Source organism: Cygnus olor, chromosome 1, assembly GCF_009769625.2.
Source record: "Cygnus olor isolate bCygOlo1 chromosome 1, bCygOlo1.pri.v2, whole genome shotgun sequence".
Lineage (NCBI taxonomy): Eukaryota > Metazoa > Chordata > Aves > Anseriformes > Anatidae > Cygnus > Cygnus olor.
The window spans coordinates 86,470,863-86,493,717 of record NC_049169.1 but is presented as its reverse complement, the minus strand read 5'-3'; the positions used below and the strand labels follow the sequence as shown (position 1 = coordinate 86,493,717).

Here is a 22,855-nt window from a genome sequence, read left to right as displayed (position 1 = left end):
TTAACTTACATTCACAAGCAGGCTAGATTTAAGCCAAACAGTTTATTATTCTGCTCTTCTGGCAAGGAACATGTTTTTTTATGGTGTGTAACTCAGTCCGTGTAGTAGAATAAGGGAATAGGAAGAGCCTTCACGTGTCCACTGCCATGTGCTGTGCCTATCCTGTCCTGTCACTGCCCAAGTTGAAAAGTGGCAGAATTAGTACTAGAGCCTGGTTTTAAATGTTCTAGAGGGGGAGCACTCATCCCCGCCCTGTGGCTGCCATGCTCAGGGCTGAGGGAAATAGAAGGCAGTCTACATTGGGCTTGGAGGTTTGGTACTCCAGAGGCATTAGCAGGCTTTTTGTGAAAACAGGACAAAGCAAAAAGAAAAGACTGAGTCTGCTCCAGTCTTACGGTGGAGTTTTACGCTGGTGCATCTGAGGGTTCACCCAAGGCAGAGTCCCGATGACTCCTTCATCTTGGAGACAGTGATTTGGGTGGCCACAATGTGGTCACTAACACCATGCCCCCAACTCTACTAAAAGATTAATTTTCTGTCAAATCAACAAGCTGATCTGACATGCCCCATGCCCACGTCGCTGCTAGATGTGATGTCAGAGATGTGATGTCTGCGTGCTGCCTGGAGGCTGGGGAGGGCACGGTGAGGGAGTGCCACTGCCGCTTCCTGACGTTATCCTGGATTAGTTCTAAACATGAGACTGCTTCTTTCCAGCCTGATCCCACAGCCCTGACCTCTACCTGAGCTTCTGACTCCAACCCTTTCCCACAGACAGGACACGGCATGTGAGCAACAGCTGGCGGCAGGCGCTTTTCCCGCTCAGGATTCAGGCATCTCAGAAGATGGCAGATGGAGCTTTAACATGCCAGGAGAAGCTGAATCTGTGTCCATGTGGACGTGGAAGGCTCTTTTCCTTCACCATCAGCTGTGCTGCTAGCGAGTCCCACATCAACTGTTTCCCTTGGAATGGATTATTTCAGTGGTCTTTGGGCCAGAAAGATGAAGCGCGGCTTGGCGGTTGGCGGTCAGGAGCGCTCACATGGGAGGGGATAAACCTGCACTAATGAACCCTTAACTCTCTCACATTGTATATTCTCTGGAAAAAGGCCTGGAACATGTCTCCCCCTCTCAGGCGAACACCTTAATCACGAGTTTAGAGTCACGCTTGTGTTCTCTTGAGGCCAGCAAGTATTTAATTGTGCCACATACAGCTGAGTGATTGCTCAGGGAGAATGACTTTGTTAGTGAGATGAATTTTCAATCTTTTGAACTTTTCCAACAGACTTCCTCTATTCTTGCACAACCTTGGGCTCAGCTTCTGGGTCTCACATACTCTCAGATGCATCTCTTTCTCCCAGCCTGGGCCCATTTTGTTCATTTAATTTGTAGCTCTTTTAGGGTGAGAACATCTTGAATTGTGCTGTGTGCCATATTATTACAATGCAGCCCGGGTGCTGGTGAAAACCTCTGGATGCTAATGGAGGAACAGTACATAACAACATCCTTAGCTGTTACTCTATCACATAGAAATGTCCAAAAGGATGCCGAGACATTAAAAGAGGTCGTAAAGGGGAAATATCTGGAAGCGCTGAGCATGGATATCAGGAAAAAGAAGACCTTCCCCACAAAGGGGATAAGTCTGTCTGCATCAAGGCTAGAAATGGTCATCAGGCACAGCTCTTCAATAATGTTACGATAGGCAGAGGTGGCCCAGTTTTCTTCATGAAGAAGGTTTGTGGTTGTAAGGGTAAAGTTAACTGCTGGTTTAAAATGCTCATTTTCTGTGTGGCAAAGAAAGTAAAACATTTATTGAAAAAAGGGGGGAAAATGAGCTAGAAGCAAAAAAAACACCTGTTCCTGTTCCCCTATGCATAAAATGAAGGGTATATTCCCTATTAACTTCAGCAACCAACACTGAAAAAAAATATTTGACATCTTCACATAAAAAATGCCACTCTATCTTTGAAATTCAACATAAGTACTTTTTTCTTAATTGGACAAATTTTTTGAAAACATGGGTCTGACTTCTCAGAAATACTTTTGATGGTCTCTGCCTTTTTCTAATGCTTTTGTAGTGGAATAGCTATGATTTCCTTTTTGCAAAACAGAGACTATTTCACTGAAAATTTCTAGGAGAAAAATCATTTCCACTTAGCAATAGCATTAAAGCCCTTGAATTGGGCCACATTTTGCTGCCAATGCAGTTTCAGGGACACTTGGAAAATATTTTGAACAGCAGGGAGGAAAACTGATTACCAATACACAGTCTCTAAATGGTGTGAATACTATGGGTTATTTTCCCTTTGACTGTTTATGGCCTGTTTACAGTATAATCACACTGAATCAGGTCATAACACGGCTCTTTTTTTTTTTTTTCTTTTTTTTTCTTTTTTTTTTTTTGAGTGAAAATAGAATCTAGCATCATTTTTTATTTACTGCAGCTCCCCCAAAGAGCTAAGGAATTTCCAGGTGCTAAGCAAGGATGCTCTCTTCTCCAAGGCATTCATAACTGAAGGAGAGATGAGGAGAAAGGTGACTAGGAAGAATAATAGGCAAGTTACTCACAATTTCTATGCACTTGAAATAGCTACATTGTTGTCATCATGGCAGAAATGGAGTTATAAAGGGGACTTAGTTGTGGATAGAGGAGAGAGATTGCAGATGACGTGAGGGGTTATTTTATGGTATATAGCTGTCATCAGACTGAGCAGTGGACACATGTATGAGATCAGTCCAGAGAAATAATATTCCTATCACCCCATCCATACCAGGCAGTGGCACTGTGTTATAGGATTAGAAGAAAATACTTAGTTGTTTGAACTTGTAAATGGCAGCTTAAAAGGGTAACAGCTCTGTCGTGCTACAGATTGCCTGTTAGATTGTTCAAGTAAAAGCCTCACCCACATATCTGCTCAGCAGAGAAAATCTGGCATGAGAAATAGCCAGCAATAAAATCCTACATTTCTAGCATCCCTTGTAGCCAGTGGGGGGGGAAATCTTTTAACTAGCGCTGAGAAAGCCTGGGCATGGGTCACCCGAGGAAGCAGAAAACGCAAAGCTCTGCCAGAGGTCTACTTCTGGAAAGAATCTTCCCAGACACCTCTCCAGTGAGCCTATGGGAAAAATAATATTGTTCCCAGTGTTAAGAAGGATGAATACAAAAACAAACAAACAAACAAAAAAGAACAGTTTACTAAGCTGATCCCTAGGATTTAGCAAAGGAGACGCTTTCCAAGAGACAGCTTTTTTTTTTTCTATTGTTTACAATATGATGCTATCTCACAATTGGGATTCCTTTCTGTTGTGAAGAAGAAATGAGCTTGAATGAGAAAATACACATTGGCTTAGATTATTTTACTAATAACCCTGCTATTTCTTTTTTTTTTTCATTTGAGACCCTGGCCCATCAGATAAGCTCTCAGCTCTACCTGGGATATATGAGCAGCCATCCCTGTTCATACGAAGGGGATGAGGTCCTACAGAGGAATGCCTGGCTTTAGTTTCCTAAATCCTTTTCAGGCAGTAGAAAAACAACCTGTTTTTCATTGGTGTTCAATGTCTAGTAGCTCCCAATTACTCCAATACTCCTTTTCAGAAATGAGTAATGAACTGCAGTGGAGGAAAAAGCTCCCTCAGAATGTAACAGAATAGTTTTCTCAGCACTACTCTAATACTTCTACAGCCGTAATAAAAAATATATATAAAAGGGGAAGTATTGATGAACACTAGCTTCAACCAAGAGCTGAATTTCCTAGTGCGCTCCAGGCTGAAATTTCTGAAAAGCAAAAATGCTCACTTGCAAGCTATCTCCACAGCCCAGGTCAGCAGGCAGCAATTAGTTTCTCAGCCACTCACTCTTCTTTCCATCTTCCTGATGGATATTTCATCTGAGTTTATGCTCTCCTCCCTTGCCTTCTCTTCACCTCTCTGCCTCTCTTTCCAATAAGGCTGTGATCTGTCACGGACTCTCAATGGACAAGACCTATACATCCCATCACAACACTGTCATGGGAAGTTGCATTAGACAGGCCAGGATGAAAAGCAGTTTGGAAGGGAGAGAAGCTGTCATGCTTCAGGGCAGAAACTTGAACTCTAACCAAGGCAGAGAGATGAAGGAGGGCTTTGGGCCAGGCGGGGAGAAAATTTGACTCAGGGCAGGTTATCCCATAATTGCCCACTTAAGCTTTCTTTATACCTTCTAAGATGCATCTTGTTCTGGGCAACATCAGAGAGAAGGGGTGGATCGCTGGTCTGATCCAGCAGGGGAATGAGTTTCTTCATTCTTTCTGCTGGTGCACTGAGTTTATAACACTTTCTGAAGCCACAATGAGATCCCTCTCCAAGCATGACCCTTGCTCTGCCAGTGACAGCCAAAATTCCTTCCCCTCACCCCGTCCTTCACACTTCCACCAGCAACACAGAGAGAAGCCGGTACAAAGCCGGGTCAAGATGATAAGAACAAAGCCTTGAAGACTGCTCTTAGATACCAGCTTTACTTCAACTGAGGGGGGAATTTTCAAAGAGGTGAACTCTTCCTGTCTCTCTCTCAGGCAGGAGCCTCCTGGGAGGAGAAGAAAACAGCTTTCATTTTAGCGAGTCATGATATTTATGGCCCTTTTATGAGTTTTGTTTGAAAATATAAAAGTAGATGGACTTAAATCTGTTTCAAAAGAGAGGAGATGGGAAGGGGAGAGACAGAGCATGTGAAGGGCAGGTGGGTCGGAATCATCTGCCCACGTTCAAAAGAAAATCAAATACCTTCTTTGTTTTAATATGGACCCCTTCTGCCAGTCATGAGGATAATGTCTGACCTCTTCTTGCATAGGCCCTTTTATCCCTAATGACTTACAAATTTTATATGTCTACTACCACCGACCAAGAACACTCGCCTTGGGATGAATCGTGACAACTACTAAATTATGCAACTGCAGCACCATGCAACAGGTCAGGTCTGCTTGCTCCCAGGAAGCAGACTTTCAGATCACGTCTCCTGCAGAAGTGAGAGCTTTATACTGTATTCCTGAGGGGCAACTGTCAGCTTCTGCTTGCTCACATACCAGAGTCTCATGTGGGCTTTTATCCATCCTATTTGTGGTGTCTGTTCAGCAACTGAGGTTGCACCCTCTTGAGGGCCTCCTGCTTTTCATGTGTGGAATCTCCTCTGACCCTTTGCCTCTAGGCAATACTTTTGATCCAATTCACAGACTAAGGAGCACATGCCTTGCAAAATTATTGAGGGAGGCAAGTTTAAGTTGAAGAACTGGGTTTTGCGTTTGGTTTGGGACGTAGTTAGGCCTGTGGTCATTTTATCTGCTCTGTGAATGAACCTTCATAGCTTGTGGCAGCTACTGAGAAATTTCTACAAGCAAAATGTACAAAGTACATAATGTACAAATGTACATTAATTGGTAGTTTCATAAAGGCTGTTGTGGTTTCATAAAGCTCTCCTCCCAAACAAGGAGAAAGAGATGTTCTGCCAAACTAGCTGAAGGCCTTGTCCTGGATCTGCATTCAGTACAGAGTCATTACAAAGATCAAATTGTTAGGATGGTCCAGGAAGATGTGTGGAGTCACACAATGTTTAATAACAGATGGTGTGTGCTGCATCTTTCTTTGATATGGTGCCCTGCAAGAATCAAATGCAGAGAACACGAACAGGTGAATATTTGAAGTTAGGCAGTATGTAACCTGAAGCATATAGCTGTCTGGTCAGTTGTAAACAGTTCTCACCACCACAGTTATTCTGTAATGTCACTCAGAAGTCCAAAAAGACTCTAAGACCATGTGCTCTGGGTAGATCTTGTGGTAGTTGGGTGATGCTGTAAGAATGATCAGTTCCTTTAAATGTTTTTGTTTTCTAACTAGCATCACCTACATCTTGGTTCAGTTTTACACCCGCACACATGCCCTTCTGAATGGAATCATTCTTCCTTTCATGGTTACTTGTTCAGAGTCCTTGGTAAGTTTGAATCAGGTTTTAAGATTTATTGATCTGGCCTTGTCCGTTTTGTGGTGTGTTCTTTGATTTAATTTAATGACCGTAAAGCATTCAGGCATGTTGGCATGAAGGGTGCACTGGAAAAAACTAAGTGATTGATTGATTGATTATGGAGAGACATTGTTCTCTCCACAGTTAACAATGAAGCTAGTTTTCCATTATACTCATTTGTGTCTTCCAGATCACAACTAAAAGTTAACCATTCTGTCTGAAATTTCCCAGGTATGAATCATCTGTGGGAACAGTTACATTTTTTGTGTAAGGATTAAGTTTATCTATTTTAAAGATCCATGCGAATAAAACCCCTTGAAACACAATTCATAGGGGAAGGTTCAAAGCACAGACAGGCTGTACCTTCTCCTAACCCTTAGGTGATTTTTGCACCACTACACCTAGATACTGAGCCATAGACATTCCAAAATCTTCTTTAACTTGTTGGTCCTGTGAAGGACTGAAACCATATTGTTACCTGCTTTTGTGACTCACAAATGATGTTTTCCCTTTGTGTCTGTGTGTGTATGTATACATGTGTGTGTGCGTGTGTGTGCACCCTTTGGTAGAGGAACAGCAGGCACAGAAAAACAGTGAGCTCAGAAGCTAGTAAAAGGTTGTAACAGAGGGATAGATGGAAGTAACATGAAATCAGCTCTTGAATACAATAAAATGTACTGAAGAGCAAAAGGCAGTCCTGAAGAAAAAAAGAAAGATACAATTCTTCCGTGTCCAAAAAATTTACGTTCATAGGGTTAGGCACAGTGACAGGGTGTTCATTTAGGTTGATTATGCTTGTACTGGCAATGCTAGTTGCCTAATGAACAACCTCAGTACAACCTACTTTAAACCTCTCTCCACTTTTTACATGAAGAACAATATAACAAAACTTGTTGGCATTTAACTTATTACTCCCAGGCAAACAACTTAATGCCTTGGTGAGATGACTGGGGCAATTCACACACCATTCAGAGCTATGATCCCATCTCTCTAGAGAACTGTTTATTTGTTACACATCGTTCACATTTTTGAAGGTTCCTTCACAACTAAAACAGCCAGAAATTTAACACATTTTTACTTTTCTAAATGACAAGTGAAATTCCATAGAATAGGTAGGTAGCTCTCAACGAGATTTTGCAGGAACATATGAGCATACAATTTCTGTTTCCAGGCCCTAAACCATATTAGTCCCATGCTTTCTGCATCTCTGCTGGCTTGTCTATAAATTTAGGAAGGTCATGGATACTATGTTTTCATGTTATAATGTATATACCCAATATATTCCAGCTAAATGCTTTAAGGAAAGGCAGACAATGCAACATAACCATGCCCAGCTAAAACTTTTTGTCTTATAATTCAGCTAGCTCTCCACTATAGCTTACACTAATGTGTAAGCATTTCTCAAGGAGCTGTATAAAAAGAAAATGGTGCTAAACGCCTTTTAAAATCACCCAGTCTAAACTAATGCCACATGCAATAAATCAAATTGCACTGAAACTCCCAGAGTGGAGGGGGGGAAATGGGCCATGGCCCTACCCCTATCAGTACTACCATGACGAATGCAGCTGATACATTTGGAATAATTCTTTTTGGCAACATTTCCACTTCCTTCCAAACTTGCTTCTTCCACACTTGAATTCCCAACCTAGTGCAGATGTCATTTTATCATTTAAGTCCCACCGATGTCTGTCACCATTTCTCACAGTCCTCTTCCCATTTCCCACAAACTTATAGTTTCTGTAAATCCTACCATCTCCTTCCTTCCCAAACAGGTTGCCCCATAACCTTTCCCCCTATATTTTTACACATCTAAACAAATGAATATTTGCATTAGCCTCTTGGGCTTCCATACATATCTTGCTTTCTCCATCCAGTGTAGATCTGCTCCTTAATTTGCCTATTGTCTTTACATCTCTTTTCTGATACTTCATATCTCCAAGCTCTCTGGCTTTCATCATTTCCTTTCTTCTTACTTCACTCGGACCAACATCAAATGTGTTTCTCTCTTACGTATCCCTCCTTAACTTCTTTGCTTCCCAAATACTTCCTACATTGTTCAAAGGACATTAAGGAAACAGAATACTATAAATGAGAGACCAGGTGTGAAAAAATGCAGGATTTAATGAGACTAGGAGACCGAGCACTAAAATGGCAGATGAAGTTCAAAGTTAATAAAAGTAAGGCATTGCACATAAGAAAATTTAGCCTCAGATCAAAATTTGATCTCAGAGCTGACCATTGCCACCCTGCAACAAGATTTTGTGGATATAATAAATAGTTCCGTGAAAATGTCACCTTGGTGCTCAGTAATAGCCAAAAAACATGCAAACTGTTAGGGGTTAACAGGGAAGGAACAAAGAGAAAAATAAAGAAGGCAATTATGCCACAGGATAAATCCCTGCTGCACCTGCACCATGAATACTGTGTGAGGACTTGGTCCCTCATCTCAAGTAAGATAAAGTAGGACTGGAAAGGGTTCAAAGAAGAGTGGTCAGGGTAATCAGAGACATAGACCAGCTCTCAACTGAGGAATGAGAAACTCGATTAGGCTGAAAAACAGACAGCTAAGGATGGGTTGGATGGGGCGTAACGATAGAGGTGGGTAAGGTAAGGATGGGGCATAATGATAGAGGTGGGTAAAGTCTTGTGGAGCATGTAGGTACTAAACAGGGATTAGTATCTTGGCATTGAAGGAGGCTGGTGGGTGGCAGGTTCAGAACAGAAAGAAAAAAGCAGATGGTTTAGCATTCAGTGCATAGTAAGTACAGGACTTCTTGCCACGAGAGATCATGGAGGCTAACAGGTACAAGGCTATAATGGCTATAACTCAAAAATGATTAGGCACCTCCATGGAAGGAAAATCTATCAAGGGCTATTAAATACAAAAATATCACATCTGGCTCAGGAAGTCCTTGAGTTGCAAATGATTGTAAGCTGGGCGATCATCCTGGGGAAATATCACTTATATTACTGCTCTTATATTCTTCCCTAGGTATTCACTGTTGGTCTCCACCAGACACAGGATATTGAGCCAGATGGACCTTTGGTCTGACCCCATATAGCCTTTCTGATGTTCCTGTGTTTATATTCTTAACTGACTGTATGGATGCTCCTTGCACTTTCACCTTCCACTATACAATGCTAAAAAAACAAACCACACGCACACACAAAAAAACACCCTCCTGCCTACGGCAGCAAAGCAAGGCTGAGCAAAAATATCAGTCCCAGTGCATCTTTTCTGAAAAATTCTTCCCAGATAAATTTGGATACTTACCTACTCTTTTAGTCTAATGTTAGACTAGTGTCATTGCTGAAAAACCACTCCCTCTGCAGCTCTGGTCACCTGAAACAGTCTGTGCAGACCTCTCCTCTTTCAGTGATTCCCTACCTCCTTCTAAAGTCTCATCTTAAAACCTGACTTTCTAGCCTGCCTTCAACCTCTTCATTTCTGTCTCTCCTGGTTATTGGTCTTATGACTGAATGCTTTAATATTTTCACCATGCAAGGTCTTTATGTCACTGTTTCACGTAATTTATACCTGTGAGCTGGAGCTTTTCCCAACTCGCTTTCAAGCACAGGCCATACACTGAATGGAGTCCAAAATTATCCCCACCCCCTTATTGCTTTGGGGGTTTGGCTTTATTAACAAGGATATAAGCAATAAGAAAATAAAGTTCAGCTGTTTCTAAGGCTTCTCCCTCATGACTGCTCAGCCAGCATCCTAGATGGCTTCTCCCTGGCAAACCATTTTTATCTCCCTTTTAGACAAGTGAACTAATAAGCCACCTACCTCAGTGAGTCAGCAGAACCCACTTAACCCTTTCCCAGAAGGGTCAAAGCTCGCTATCAGGATGGTTTGGCTCAGCCTTGTTATAGAACCATATTCTGCCCTTCGGTCTTGAATAATTTATTTGTGCGGCAGACCTGGATTACTGTTTAAATCAAAATGCTACCCAAACAAAGACTGTGCTGTGCAGTGCAAAATGAAACCAATTACTACATCATATGATGCTCATCTTTTACAGTGTGAGATGCCCCCTACAGTACCTGCAGAGGACAGACATTTCTGTTGAGAGCAGCAGCCAGCCTTAGGAAGTGGGAGAGAGATTTTCAGAGGGAACCAGCCTTTGACAAAAAAGTAAATTCACTGCCAGAAGGTATTGTGCACTTTCACTTTGATCCGTCAAAACTTAAGTAACTGCTTACTGTTGTGACAAGACAGAGGACGGATCACGTGCTTATGCTTAAGACCTTTTCTAGACTGAAATTAAAGCAAGCTCCAGTTATGCATAAGCATTAAATTGTTTTGCACAGAACAACTTTACCAGAGGTAAAGAAAAGCAGAAAATGCCTATCCTAGCACATTGCAGAAATTCAATATAAAATCTCAGAATGTGGATCAAAGCCTGAAATGTCACTACTTTAAAGAAAAACCTCACGGAAGTATGCAGAAGTAAGGGATATATTGTATTATATATTATATTGTAGTAGAAGTGCATTATAAGCCTTGCAGCACCTCTGGATGCCTGAAACATTAACAAGACAGTATTCCTTATGTACTTCAAAAATGTAATCTGAGTTTACTCAAAAAAATCCTGACACGAGTAAAATATGTTCTTTTTCTTATTTTTCTAGCCCTGTTATTTTTCAATCACCTGATTTCGAGACTCCTTTCACCTGACAATAATCAGCTATCATTTGCCTAGTCCTGGCTGTCAGAAAGTCATCTTTATCTTTAGAGAAGCAGGGATAATGTCTAATCAGTGAGTTATAGTTGAGAGAAACGATTCTAAGTTTAGGAAAATTGGTAGCTGCATTTTGTTATCAGTAACCATTATTTAGATAGCATTGCTGATGTGCATGGCATCATATAGAGAAGGATAAAGACCAGGCCCTTGCCCTGTGGAGATTACTGTCTATATTACACAATTAAACCAGTGAGAGGTGCTAGCATAATGCTAATAGTGAGCTCTAAGCTTCACAGTCAGGGGGAGAAGAGATGACGAGAAAGCGAAAGACAAAACTACCCGTGAGAGAGCAATGCCGCACTGTAGCATCATCACTCCATTGTTGTTTTATATTCAGCTCCGCCGGAGGGTTTTGTTATTTACAAGCACGGTCTGTACAGAAGAGCAAACAAATATCTCCAGAGGAGAAACTGGCTTAGGTGTTTATAAGAAAGAGGTGGAGGAAGTTGACTGGTGACAAAGAATTGGGTACTTTGATGTGTCAAAGACGGAGAGTCTTGATATGAGCCCCGCAAGTGACGCTGTGGCAGCCCTGGCAGGGCCATCATGTCTCACATGCACGAGGCTCTGCAGGGCACGGAAGACCCAAGGCCCTCCTGCAGCCTATTCAGTTAACGTGGAGGCTGCACTCCCTTCTCTCACTCTGAAAAATGGTCTCTAGCTCGCACGATGCAAACAGCACATTAACTGTCACACGGCAATTAAACCTACCACCTCCTAAAAGCAGGCTTCAAAGTACCACATTCTCTAGGCATACATTTCGTCCTTAGGTAAGTCTTTGCACAGTGCCTTCAACCAACACTTCAACTATGCATCATTTTATTATGAGGTCAGTTTGGGTATCACTCTCTTCTTTGAAGGCAAACGTGTTGAAAATCAAGACATGACAATCTGACTATAGACATATAAAAGCACAGACTCGGCTGAGCTGCATACATACAACAAACTGAAGCCAGTACTCCAGAAACCCAGCCTAACCCAACACTAGTCCTAGCCCTAACTCTGAATCTTGAACAAGATCAGAACATAATTGTTAGGCAGATGGTAGTACTACTTCATTTTTGCTTTGTTGACCCAAAGTTATTAGCAGGAACCAATCATACTGGAGCAAAGATGACTCCATCTAATGAGAACAATGGTACCACAGGAATACATTCATTACTGCACTGAACTTATGAAAAGAAGGAGGCATTTTCTTTTTTCTAGTATTTCACTTTGCTTCAGCTACTCAGTTAAAGAAAACAGTACATGTATTCCCCAGAACAATCTTATTTCTGTAGACATTCATAAGACTGGTTTAGAAAATGGAGCCTACCTAGCAATATCTTCTCAGCGGTATAAAGTAAAACTGATTAAGAGAGGAACATTCTTCAAGTTCCTAGAAAAGGCTGCTGGCTTCTACTTTTTATGATCAAAAAAATCCTAGAAAAAAAAATATGTCCGTCTGTAACGAGACTAGGAAATTGAAATAATCAAAATGGGATTTGATTGGTCTTTTGAATTGAGATGCTACCATGACTTTACTGCTGAAACATCGTCTGGCTCCTAATGGCTTCTAACATTGTGTTCCTACCTACATTGATCATTTAATACTAGCATCTTCTTTCTGAAAACCACAAACACTTCCAAAACTTGACCTCTTCCCTTTATCGCTTTTGATTAAGAAGAGAACTATCTGCAGGAAATGCCCTACAAACCACAAAGGATTATCAGAAATATAATGATGAGTGATTCTGGGACTCTGGGACTCTGCTTGTGTTCCTCTAATCTGATTCTTGGTCACTCTTCCTTTCTCCGCCGGAGCTTTGCAGTAGTTTCTTCTAGTCTGCTTCTCCAAGCAGCAATAATAGCATCATCATCCATTTCTTCTTCCTCCTCTTTCCGCATGTTTCTCCTGTACTGAGAGAACTGTCTAGATGCAAATCTTTCTTCATTTAGTTCCACTTTTGCCTCTTTCTTTCCATCCTCTTCAGACTTTGAAAAGCTCTGGGTGAACTTTCTCTTAGCTCCAAATTCTGACACGTCTGACCTGGCCTCCTCTTCACACGCCTCCACGTGATGAGATCTGACTCGACTCTGTGTAGATGGTTCAGGGGATTCAGAGTCAAAGGAGGGTTCAGGTGTTTGGCTGAAACCACGCAGCTCTGGGCTCTTTTCTCCAGAACTTGTCTCGCTGACCCTTGACCTTGTGAATGTATACATCTTTTTGTCCTCTTTTGCAGAAGCAGAGGAAAATCTTGACATGGTTCTCAGAGAATCTCCTTTTGACTCATAGGAGGAACAGCTATCTAGCTCTTCTTTTTGGGATCTTGAGAATCTGTAACTGGATGTTTCAGAATCCATCTCTCTAACTTTGGATGACCTGCTATATTTCTCTCTAGACTTCTCACTTTGATCATGATATGATGATTCTTTCTCTGCTTTCAGGCCACTGAGCCACTTTGTAATATCAGTCTCTAGTTCTGATTTTTGTGCACCTGTGTTTGCAGATTGACTGGACAGAGCAAAGATTGTATCATTTCTGTCAAGATCTGCTTGCAAAGGGTGCCTGTGGCTATTTCTTGTACTCTCTGTGTCATCTTCTATTTCATTTTCCTCTCCTTTGGTCACCTTTTTTTTAAACAAAGTGCTGCGTTTATTGTCTCTGACCACCTTTTCAATTTGATAATCTGACATTTTCTCTCTCATTTCCATTTGTATCTCCTTCTCCTTCCTCCTGATCTTCTTCAGGTCAACATCATCAGCAAAGAGGCTGTACAGTGGTTTGCTTGTTTGCGTAGTCTTCATGTTTGAACCAGTCCCGTCTGTCCTTGTACTTGCTGAGGACTTGCAGGACAAGACAGACTGAGACTCAGCCCTCTGCATGTCCTGCTGGCGGAGCTGAGAGGCAGCAAGAGATGAGCCACTCTGAGCACTGAGAAGGGAAACCTTATCATCATCTGTACGCCTGCCAAGGTCTCCTGACATTATGCTGGAGGCCATTGCAGACGATGGACGGGACAGCATCATTATTTCATTTTGCTTTTGAGCAATGGTTTCACTGACCACATTAGCAATCCAGTTCTGAATGCTTGCCATGGATATTGTGCCACCTGGGCCAACTTGGAGATTGGGAAGGGGTGTACTTGGCTGCATTGCCCTGGTGCTACTCCTGGTCTGGGATAAAGATGAATGATTTGTCTGCATGCTCAGTGTAGAAGCTGCATCCTCAGCACCATTTGCAGAAGGTGCTGAGCTCCAGAAAGCTGACAGTGGGATATTCCCACTCATTGTACTGTCTGTCTCCCAGCTGCACATGGACTGGCTTTCTTCTAAGATTTTCTTTGAACGTTCAAGTAGCTCTATACGCCTCTGCTTCTTTTTAGCTGAAGCAGAATCTTCACTTTTGGCAAACTCCACAAATTCCTCCTTGCTTTCACTGCCCACCTTCTTCTGCCGCTTCATTTTCCAAGCTTGGTAAGCACTCAGGTTAATATCTGACAAACTCTTTCCTTCAGTCTCCTCTCCATCTGCCTGTCTGCCATCTTCAGCTGGAGATGGTGCAGAAGATGAGGATGATTCTAAATCCTTCTTGTGAAAGCCAAACTGGATCCTCTTGACCTTCCACCTTTCTAGAGGAGTCAACTTGTCTTTGTTCTTTTGGCAGAAATTATAAAAGGAACTACTGTCTGAAAACACACTTTCCTCATCCAGATCCCTCTCCTCCCTTCCTGTTTCTGAGGATCGCCTCTCCCCAGTATTTTTATTCTTAGAATGATACCTTTGAGCAGCTTCCTTCTCAATCTCCAGGAGCCTCTGGTTCCACATGTCCCAGGTGCTCTCGGAAGACACAGAGTCTGTGCGGCTCCTCCTCATCCTGCTAAAGCTACTGGCTTCTAGCTGTTGTTTTAGGGTTCGGATCTCAAAACTGCTCACACTCTCAACATCACTAAATTCACCTGATGGGGAAGGTCTTCCTCCCATTCTGGAATCTCCATCCTCCTCCCTGGGTGGACTCCCCATTTGGTATTTCTCATTTCTGCACTGCCAGTCGTGGATTCGCTGTTCTACATCCTCCTCAGATTGTTCCTCTTCCTGAGCCAGAAGCATTGGAGATGTTCTTCTTCCATGGTTAATTGTTGATTCCTTTACAGACAGGCCTTCTTTCTTCCTCCATTCCTCATACAACTGTTCCTCTTCCTCCTCACTGATGAAGGTGGAGTGTTTCGAAGCCCAGCTGGTTTTTCCCACTGATGAAGAGCTCCTAAGACTACCTAGCATGCTGCTGGTGTCCTCTTCTTCTACTGTGATGGAGTGGGCTTTGGCTCCTATGACGCTTTCTGAGTCCCCAACTCCAGACAGCCGGGAAGACGTCCCTGCGTGGGCAACAGGACTTTGACTAGGAGTGACATCTTCGTCTCCTGTATGATCCAACTCTCGTTCTTCCAACAACTGCTCATTGAGCTCCCTTAGCTGTTTGAGAAAGCCATCGTTGGGGTAAATGGCACGCTTCTTTCTCAGAGTCATCAGAGCTTCCAGAATGGTCATATGGTGGTAGATCATCAGGTAAGCAGCCACCAGCACAGCTGAGCGACTGATTCCCATTTCACTGCTGACAAGGATTTTTCCTACAGACATTGAATATAGAAGTAATTAACTATTTCCAGTAATAGAGAGAGGTTGTTCTGTTATGCAGCACAAACACATTCTCTGAATACTGTTAAAAATGAGACAGATTATATGTTTTGTTGACTGAAACCAACAGTAAATATTTATTGTTAGTTTTATCTCAGTAGAAATCTACATACATGTGAACAAAAAATATTAGTCTCAAAAGAAGGCATGCAGATTTTAAAACAAGCTAAACAATATTCATATTTTCACCTATACACTTCCCCAAATAATCAAAATCTTATAACAGGTATTAGAAAGACAAGCGATGCAGTATTCTCGACTTCCTGGCTGACTTGGGGCAAGACATTTAAGCTTTCCATGCTTCAGTTTCTCTATATGTGAAAAAGGAGATATTAGCACTAGCCTCCAGGAAGGTACTGGGAGGATAAGCAAATAAGTTAGTATCTATAAGGCACATTATAGGACTTAAATACAATTTTATATTAAATTAATCATATTTTTTCCAGAGCCCTGATCTGCTGTTTGGAAGGTACACTCAGACAGTTATATGTAGACTGGCTGGAGGCCAGAGCATATCTTGGAATAGGATGACCAAACAACTAGCAGAAGAGAGCTGATTTTGACTCTGACAAAGCGATACAGATGCTCCGTATTTTTGGGACCCACTGTTATGTAAACAGTGACTACAAGAGCTAGAATCAAAGCTGAGGATCTGCTGTATTTCATGGCCATTTACACAGAAATCATCTCTTGTGGAAAACTAAGCTTTGGCACAAAAGAATTGTCTTTTAAAGTTAGTTTTATAGCGAACTGAAGTTAAAGAAAAGCTTGTAAATATGAAGAGAGCATAAATGAGGCTTTGCTAGACTGCAAATAACTGAAATTACTGTTCCCAGATGTGTGATAAACACCAATTTATCAACGTGCTGTTTGCACAGAAGCTTAATGAAGCCAGTTTAAACACCACTTCCTGACTGATGATGTGTTACCGTAAGTATTTACTTAATGTACCTATTCCGACAATCCCAACATGTCTTTTGTACCTTTCTTCATACCAAAAGCCCTAGATGCCTCCCCAGTGTTTTAACAGCCAGTAAAGCCTATCTAACAGCTCACCAAAAGGGGGAGATCTCATTCTTCTGCTTTCTTTCTACACTTTTCTTTCTCCCTGCATCCTCCCCTGTGTTGTCTCTGGTACTCACTGGGCCCTTTGATGATCCGGTTAAGCTCACTAGCCCAGTAAAAACTCTCTGTTCCCTGCTGGGCAGTTGGCTTTGCTGCATTAGTGAGTTGAATGGTTGATGAATGTCAGCAGTGGCACAAAGTAAGCATCAGTAATACGCCCAGAGAAGAAATGGGAGTTATGAGTAAGAACATAGAAGAGTAGAGCGTCCCTCCCCTTGTTGGTGGTGGTGAGCTATAAAAATTGGCTCAACTTGTCTTATGCATCTCCATGCTAATTTAACTAACAAAACTTCTCATTTTTTTTCTTGCCACTTCTACTAGGAGGGAACCTGTTGTTCTCTACAGAAATTAAATGCATTTAATACATATAAAAAAATCAACAGTAGTATCACCGATTCTGGTGTTCATTCTCATATTCGGTTTAATAAAGATTTTTCTAATTGTCTGCTGAAGATGCTACAAAATGACCAGTCTACACTGGAGGCCCACAGAAGTATTTGCCATGGAACTGGAGTCCATAAAATTATAAAACAGCCTGGGTGCAGACACCCAGGGGTTCAACCCAGTTTTTTTGGATTGTTCTAGTAAGCCAGCCTGTTCTTTTTGTAGGAAGCATCCTTGCAAAATTGAGACTCACAGCGTACAGTAATATAACAACTTGGAGCAGTGCTTCATCTCATTGCAATAGCAGGGTGATTTCAAAGCAGCTGAGGTAACTGGCTTGCACCCAGTTTGATTCCAAAGAAAAGGGGCTTGCATCAGGGATTGCCAAGCTGCCTCCTCTCACTAGTCTGCCCCCTTTCTGTTTTGTATGAGGCATGGCAGAAATGGGCAGGAAGCGTTCACCGTAACTGTATGCAAAGAACAATCAATCTGCCCTCTACCCAATTACAGATGTGGCATCAGCTGTTTGTCTGAGTAATACTTCCACACATTAATTCCCAAGCACTCTGAACCAGTTTAATCTTTTTCTCTTACCCCTGTAAGTCAGCAGTGCTTCATCCAGGAACTCTGCAGCTGGACGGAAGTGTTTGGAGATATCCATATCCGGAAAATCATCCACTTCAATGCCCATGTATTGGATACTCAGACCGTTGTAGAAGCCTGGTCCTGTGTATACACCTGTACCATGAGCTGCATTCAAGACATGTGTGATCCCCAGTCTCTTCAAACGGCTTTTGTTCACTGCGACACTTCTTCAGAAAGAAAAAAAAAATTATGTTAGATATCAGCGCACCTATTTCAGGTTTCAAACTGTCTGCTACAAGTGCTTCCCAATTCCCAATCTGCGTCACTCATCTAATACGCGGCTCCTCTCAGACCTTAAGGTCCTTTGAGAGTTCTGCAGATATTTTTCTCCAATACTCACCGGGAAAAGAAAATGAAAAACCTGCTCTCACCAGTATCACACTCACTCACAGCATGCGCAGTTTCAACTCCAGCTTGATTTTAAAATTGTCCTGCCATCTTAGGTTCAGGTTGTTTACTTATTTCTCCATTTTTATCACCCTATAATTGACGTTTTAAACTATAACCCCTTTTAATTCTGTGCTGGTCACTTGCACAAGTATCTCAGACAGCTGAGCTATGGTACAGGACACCTAGCCATTTCCACTCAATATTTGCTATGGAATTTCTTTTTTAACTCTCTTTTACATAAGAAGGACTTTAGTCTCAATTTCAGGGCCAAATTCCAATCAGAAGAATTTAATTTGGGCTCATTTCCCTTCTCCTTTCCTAAATTGTCTGAAGCATCAAACTAGCATAGGAAAGCTGCTGAATTGTATTCTACAAGTATTTACTTTCCAGCACTCAGATCTTTGTGAGCATATTTTAAAAAACATTTTGGGGCTGTCTGGGGATGAAAGGTATTAGATGCATCTAATATATGTTATGCCTTCAGTGGTTCCATCTGACCCTTCACTGGGAATCTCATGCAACAGGATGACAAAAACTGATGCTCACTTTTCTGCTATGAAGACATTAGGCCAGACTTCATCCACAGCGTCTCTGGGGGTCTCCAGCCTGTCCTTCACAAGTGCCCTCTGCAAGTCCATCACACATGGTGTGTTAAACAAGCTGGTGTCATCAATCTTTTCCTTAACTCGGTTGTACAGGTCTTCCACCATCAACTGCTGTGCAGACTCTAACATCCTGGGACACACTGCATCTACCTTGATGTCCTTTGTCTTCAGTTCTGGAATAAATTGACAATGTAACTAAAACCATGTAAAAAACAAAGCAAATGTATGACCTGACATTCTTTGTTTCCAGAACAACCCTTGGAGATTTCTTTTTTTTCTCAATGACATTACACCGTCCTGTCTGCAATGTATGCATGTACATGCTTATCCAATAGCCTCAAGATAGCTAGTTATGGGAAGAGCATAGTTCACTCTCCTCTCAGTCCAAAGACCCACACTGGCCAAAGACCTGGGAGTTAAGTGCACGCTCATTCTAGCCCCAAAAGAAGGGAAGCGGACAGCTTGTTGCAGCAAGCAACTACCATTTAAATTGTATTCACCACCATAGTACACGATTCTGCCACAGATTCAGTGCACAACTTAAAAGGAAATCACCAAACCTTTCTGTATATTGTCGTTTCTTTGTGGTTTTCACCTCTGTCTCAAGCATGATTTTGCTCATAAAGGCATTTTTTTTTGTCATTTTGAGGTCTCTGGATGAAAAAGGCAAAACAGCTTCAACTCAAGTCTCTATTACTTACTTCTTTCTTTCACACTTCCTCCTCTTACCTTCATTGATTATTTGTTTGGCAGCCACAGCAGATGACAGGTGGATAGGATCCATGAAGATGCTCTCTGTATCAGTGTCCGATATTATTGAATACCTGCCAACCGACCACACTTCCTATTAGGTAAATGCCCTCCACCAGGATCCCATCTCTATCACTTTAGTCCTTTTACCCATTCCAGAGGAGAGCAAGAGGGAACTGGAGCAGAGAGTATCCACTGATGATAGAAGGGGAGCCCCAGCTTTTCTCCCAACCCTCACACTGCTCTCTAGAGGGGTGCTATAGGCTTTAAATATGCCCTGTCATCCAGTGTTTGCAGGATGTAGAGACAGGTCTCAGGTGAGAGGAGCTGCAGTGGGCAGAGGGTGCAAGTGAATAGACTGGTGGAGAAGGTTTTGGGTAGAGAGGATCAATGTCTGGTTTCGAGACAGGGAGAGGAATGGATCATAGGGAATAATCTCACAAGTAGCTCCCACCTTGACAGCCAGATATAAATATTGTCCTAACTAGAATTTATTAAGCAATTCAAAACTAATTATGATACGAAAATGGCATTTTTTCTGTTATCTAATTGTCTGCAAGCACCCATTGAGTTATCATGAACTGCAGTACAAGCAGTCTGATTGAAATCTGTGATTATCTACCTGAGTTACTCAGTACACTGGTTACTTCACAGCATGAATCTGTGCTAAGTCTCTCCAGTCACACAGTGTTGCCTAACTGCAGGTCAGAAACAACTATGAAACCCACAAATACCTTTGAGGATATTTTTTTGGCACACAGAGTGATTTACACAACTTTTTGTTAAGAAAAAATAGGCCGCAGTCTTGAAAACACATATATTCCCATCTGGGTCCACCTATACAGTCCAAGCAAACCTTCTGCTCTTATTTAGACCATCTTAACAAAATATTTTGCCCAGCTTTTTCCCTGATGTACACCCTCTACATTTTCTTCCACAAAGATTATATTGTTCATTAGTACAAGGTTGCTGCCCTCAGAGAAGCTATCTGGAAATGCAGCCTTTCAGTACTTGCAATGCACTGTTTGCATTTAATTAATGCAGTAGAGGGAGGATGATTAATGTGCAATCAGGATGCAGCAAGACAGCTAAACTGCTTTCATTCTACATACTCAAAATGGAAGACAGCGCCACTGGAAACCGCTCAGTGGGCTCATCCATGTTGGCTCGTTGGGTTCCAGCACTTGTCAACCGTGACTGAAAGTAGTCCTTTCCTACCTCTTCTAGGCAGTTTATGAGATGAGCAAGGGGAGTCTCATCTACAGGAGCTGAGACAAATTTGCAGCGCTCATTTTCATTTACTATAAAGGGTTCTTCAAAGCTCAATAAAAAGATAACAGTCAGCGATAATCTGCCACCACAGCCACAGATTTTACCAGTAGCTGCCTGAAGCATCCATGGGGCTGCAAAACAGCTGGATGCTTCAACGGTTTCACTTTGGAGAAGACCTTGGCATTTTCATCACTGTATTTGGTACTAACAGCAAGGAAAAAAAAAGGGGGAGAAAGGGAAGGGAAGGGAAGGGAAGGGAAGGGAAGGGAAGGGAAGGGAAGGGAAGGGAAGGGAAGGGAAGGGAAGGGAAGGGAAGGGAAGGGAAGGGAAGGGAAGGGAAGGGAAGGGAAGGGAAGGGAAGGGAAGGGAAGGGAAGGGAAAGCAATACGTCGAAGAGGTGCTTCTGCTCATTTTGAGTGACTGGTCAGCAGGAGGAGAGTGATTTATGAGGATCAACAACTAATTTTACTTTATGTGAGCTCAGTGAACTTCCTAAACAATTTTTAATATGTGTAGTTAAATTAAATAAGGATTTTGTCTTCATTTTCCTGCAGTGTCCCACAGTTACTAATAGGAAATATTTTGCAGCCTCCTGCTTGGTGAGGCCACTGAGGTGAGTTCTTTTCAAACAGATCCCTATTCCCTGCCTTCAGCTAAAGCATCTCAATTTGTACAGAAAGCCCTACAGAGCATTTTGCTTTAGGAAAGGGGTACAAAGGGATGATTTCTTTCCTCATATTGGAAGAAAACACATCTAATGCTTGTTTTGCTTGCAGTAACTCTATTCCTGCTCATGCGGTGACAGCCTCCTGTTCAGTGCCCAAAGCCTGTAGCTAAAGATGGCTCTGAACCAAACACAGATCCCAAGACCCTCAGACTTTCTGGGGCAGGGAAGGCCCAACATGCACATAAAACACCCACAGGTCCTTACAACGGGCAGAAAGACAGACTACGCACTTGACCCAAGTGCCTCCGTGGGGAGCAGAAAGGCAGGCGACCCGCCACCACACACACTCACCGGCTGGGCGAGGGGCTGCGGAGATAGTGAGCCTGCACCGCCTTCACGTCCGGGCCCTCCTCCTCCTCATCAGGCACCACCTGCTCACTGTCCGAGTCTCTGCCGCTGGCCATGGCGGCTGAGGGAAGATCCGCTGGAAGGGGTCACAACGAAACGTGGCACCATTATGGGCGGCACGAGGCTGGCAGTGTCCGCCGGCCACAGGGGTGGGCAGGGGGGGCTCACGGCTCTTTCCGAGCGAGGAGGCGGTATGAGAAGCCCTTTCCACGAGATGACCATAATGACTTCTCTGCCAGGGTGCCTGCTGATCCCATGTCCTCATGCGGCTCCCTGGCTGGTGCCCGGCGAGTGCCGGAGCCCTTCTTGCCTGTGAGTAAGCACGCAGGGAGGCCGGGAGGGAAGGGGTGGCGGGGCAGAAACTCTATCCCCCCTGCACACGGTCTCTGGACAGAGCTGTACACTGCCAGACCGGGACCGCAAAGAGTGTCGGGGGAAAGAAACATGAGACCTCACCTCCCCAGCACGAAACGCTCCTCAAGCTCCAGGCCAACGCCACGGCTTCGGCCAGCTTTAACCCTCAGGACTTTGTCCTTGTAGCTAGGAGGCTGCCATGCCCACCCGGGGGCCATTGCTTGGCCGGGAGCATGAAAATGGAACCACTGCCACCCCCCTGGGTGTGAGCAGCTGCTGCTCACAGGGCAGCAAGTGGGGAGGCCGGGAGTGAGGAAATGGCACTTACCGTCTGTGCCTGGATGAAGGGGTAGGTCCCGGTTAGGGGCACGGCGAAGGAGCCCAGAGAGTAGGGCAGGGAACCTGGCAGGGAATAGTACGAGGGAGAGAGAAACCAGCTGCCCCCTCTCTCTCTCTGTGGCTTCTTCATTAAGGGGCAGGACAACTGTCGGCACCAAACCTTTATCAGCTCTCTAAATATAGCCTTGTCCCAGCACTGGCTGCTGGACTGCACGGGGAAAGAATTCAGTGCCTCACAGATGGCAGCTGGTCAAGTGTTTAACTCCTTCCCTGCTGTGGGATGGGTCCCCCCACGTTTCCTCCTTACAGGAGGCACACAGAGAAGAGCACAGAGCCAGTGAGGCCAGGTCTCTGCCTTCAGGGAGCCTCCACGCAACTGGGACCTTGCCGAGCACAACCTGAAAGGCTGGTACAACCTCTGATGTCCTTGGGAAATGCAGTGCAGGGTAAGCCACTCCAGGCTCACTAGAAGCAAGTGGAATTTCCATTTTGGAAGGGCAAGGAC

The 22,855-nt window shown here is 43.2% G+C and overlaps 1 protein-coding gene across 1 annotated transcript; it reads right to left on the bottom strand.

Moving 5' to 3' along the window:
- Positions 1 to 10,401: 10,401 nt before the first annotated feature.
- STYXL2 (serine/threonine/tyrosine interacting like 2) lies at positions 10,402 to 22,786 on the bottom strand. The gene is made up of 5 exons (XM_040567308.1): positions 21,601 to 22,786; positions 19,290 to 19,384; positions 18,502 to 18,733; positions 17,515 to 17,732; positions 10,402 to 15,344 (listed from the first exon to the last, which is right to left on the bottom strand). Exons 1-5 carry the CDS (start codon positions 21,711 to 21,713, stop codon positions 12,517 to 12,519), a joined length of 3,486 nt encoding a protein of 1,161 aa, XP_040423242.1. The 5' UTR covers positions 21,714 to 22,786; the 3' UTR covers positions 10,402 to 12,516.
- Positions 22,787 to 22,855: the final 69 nt, after the last annotated feature.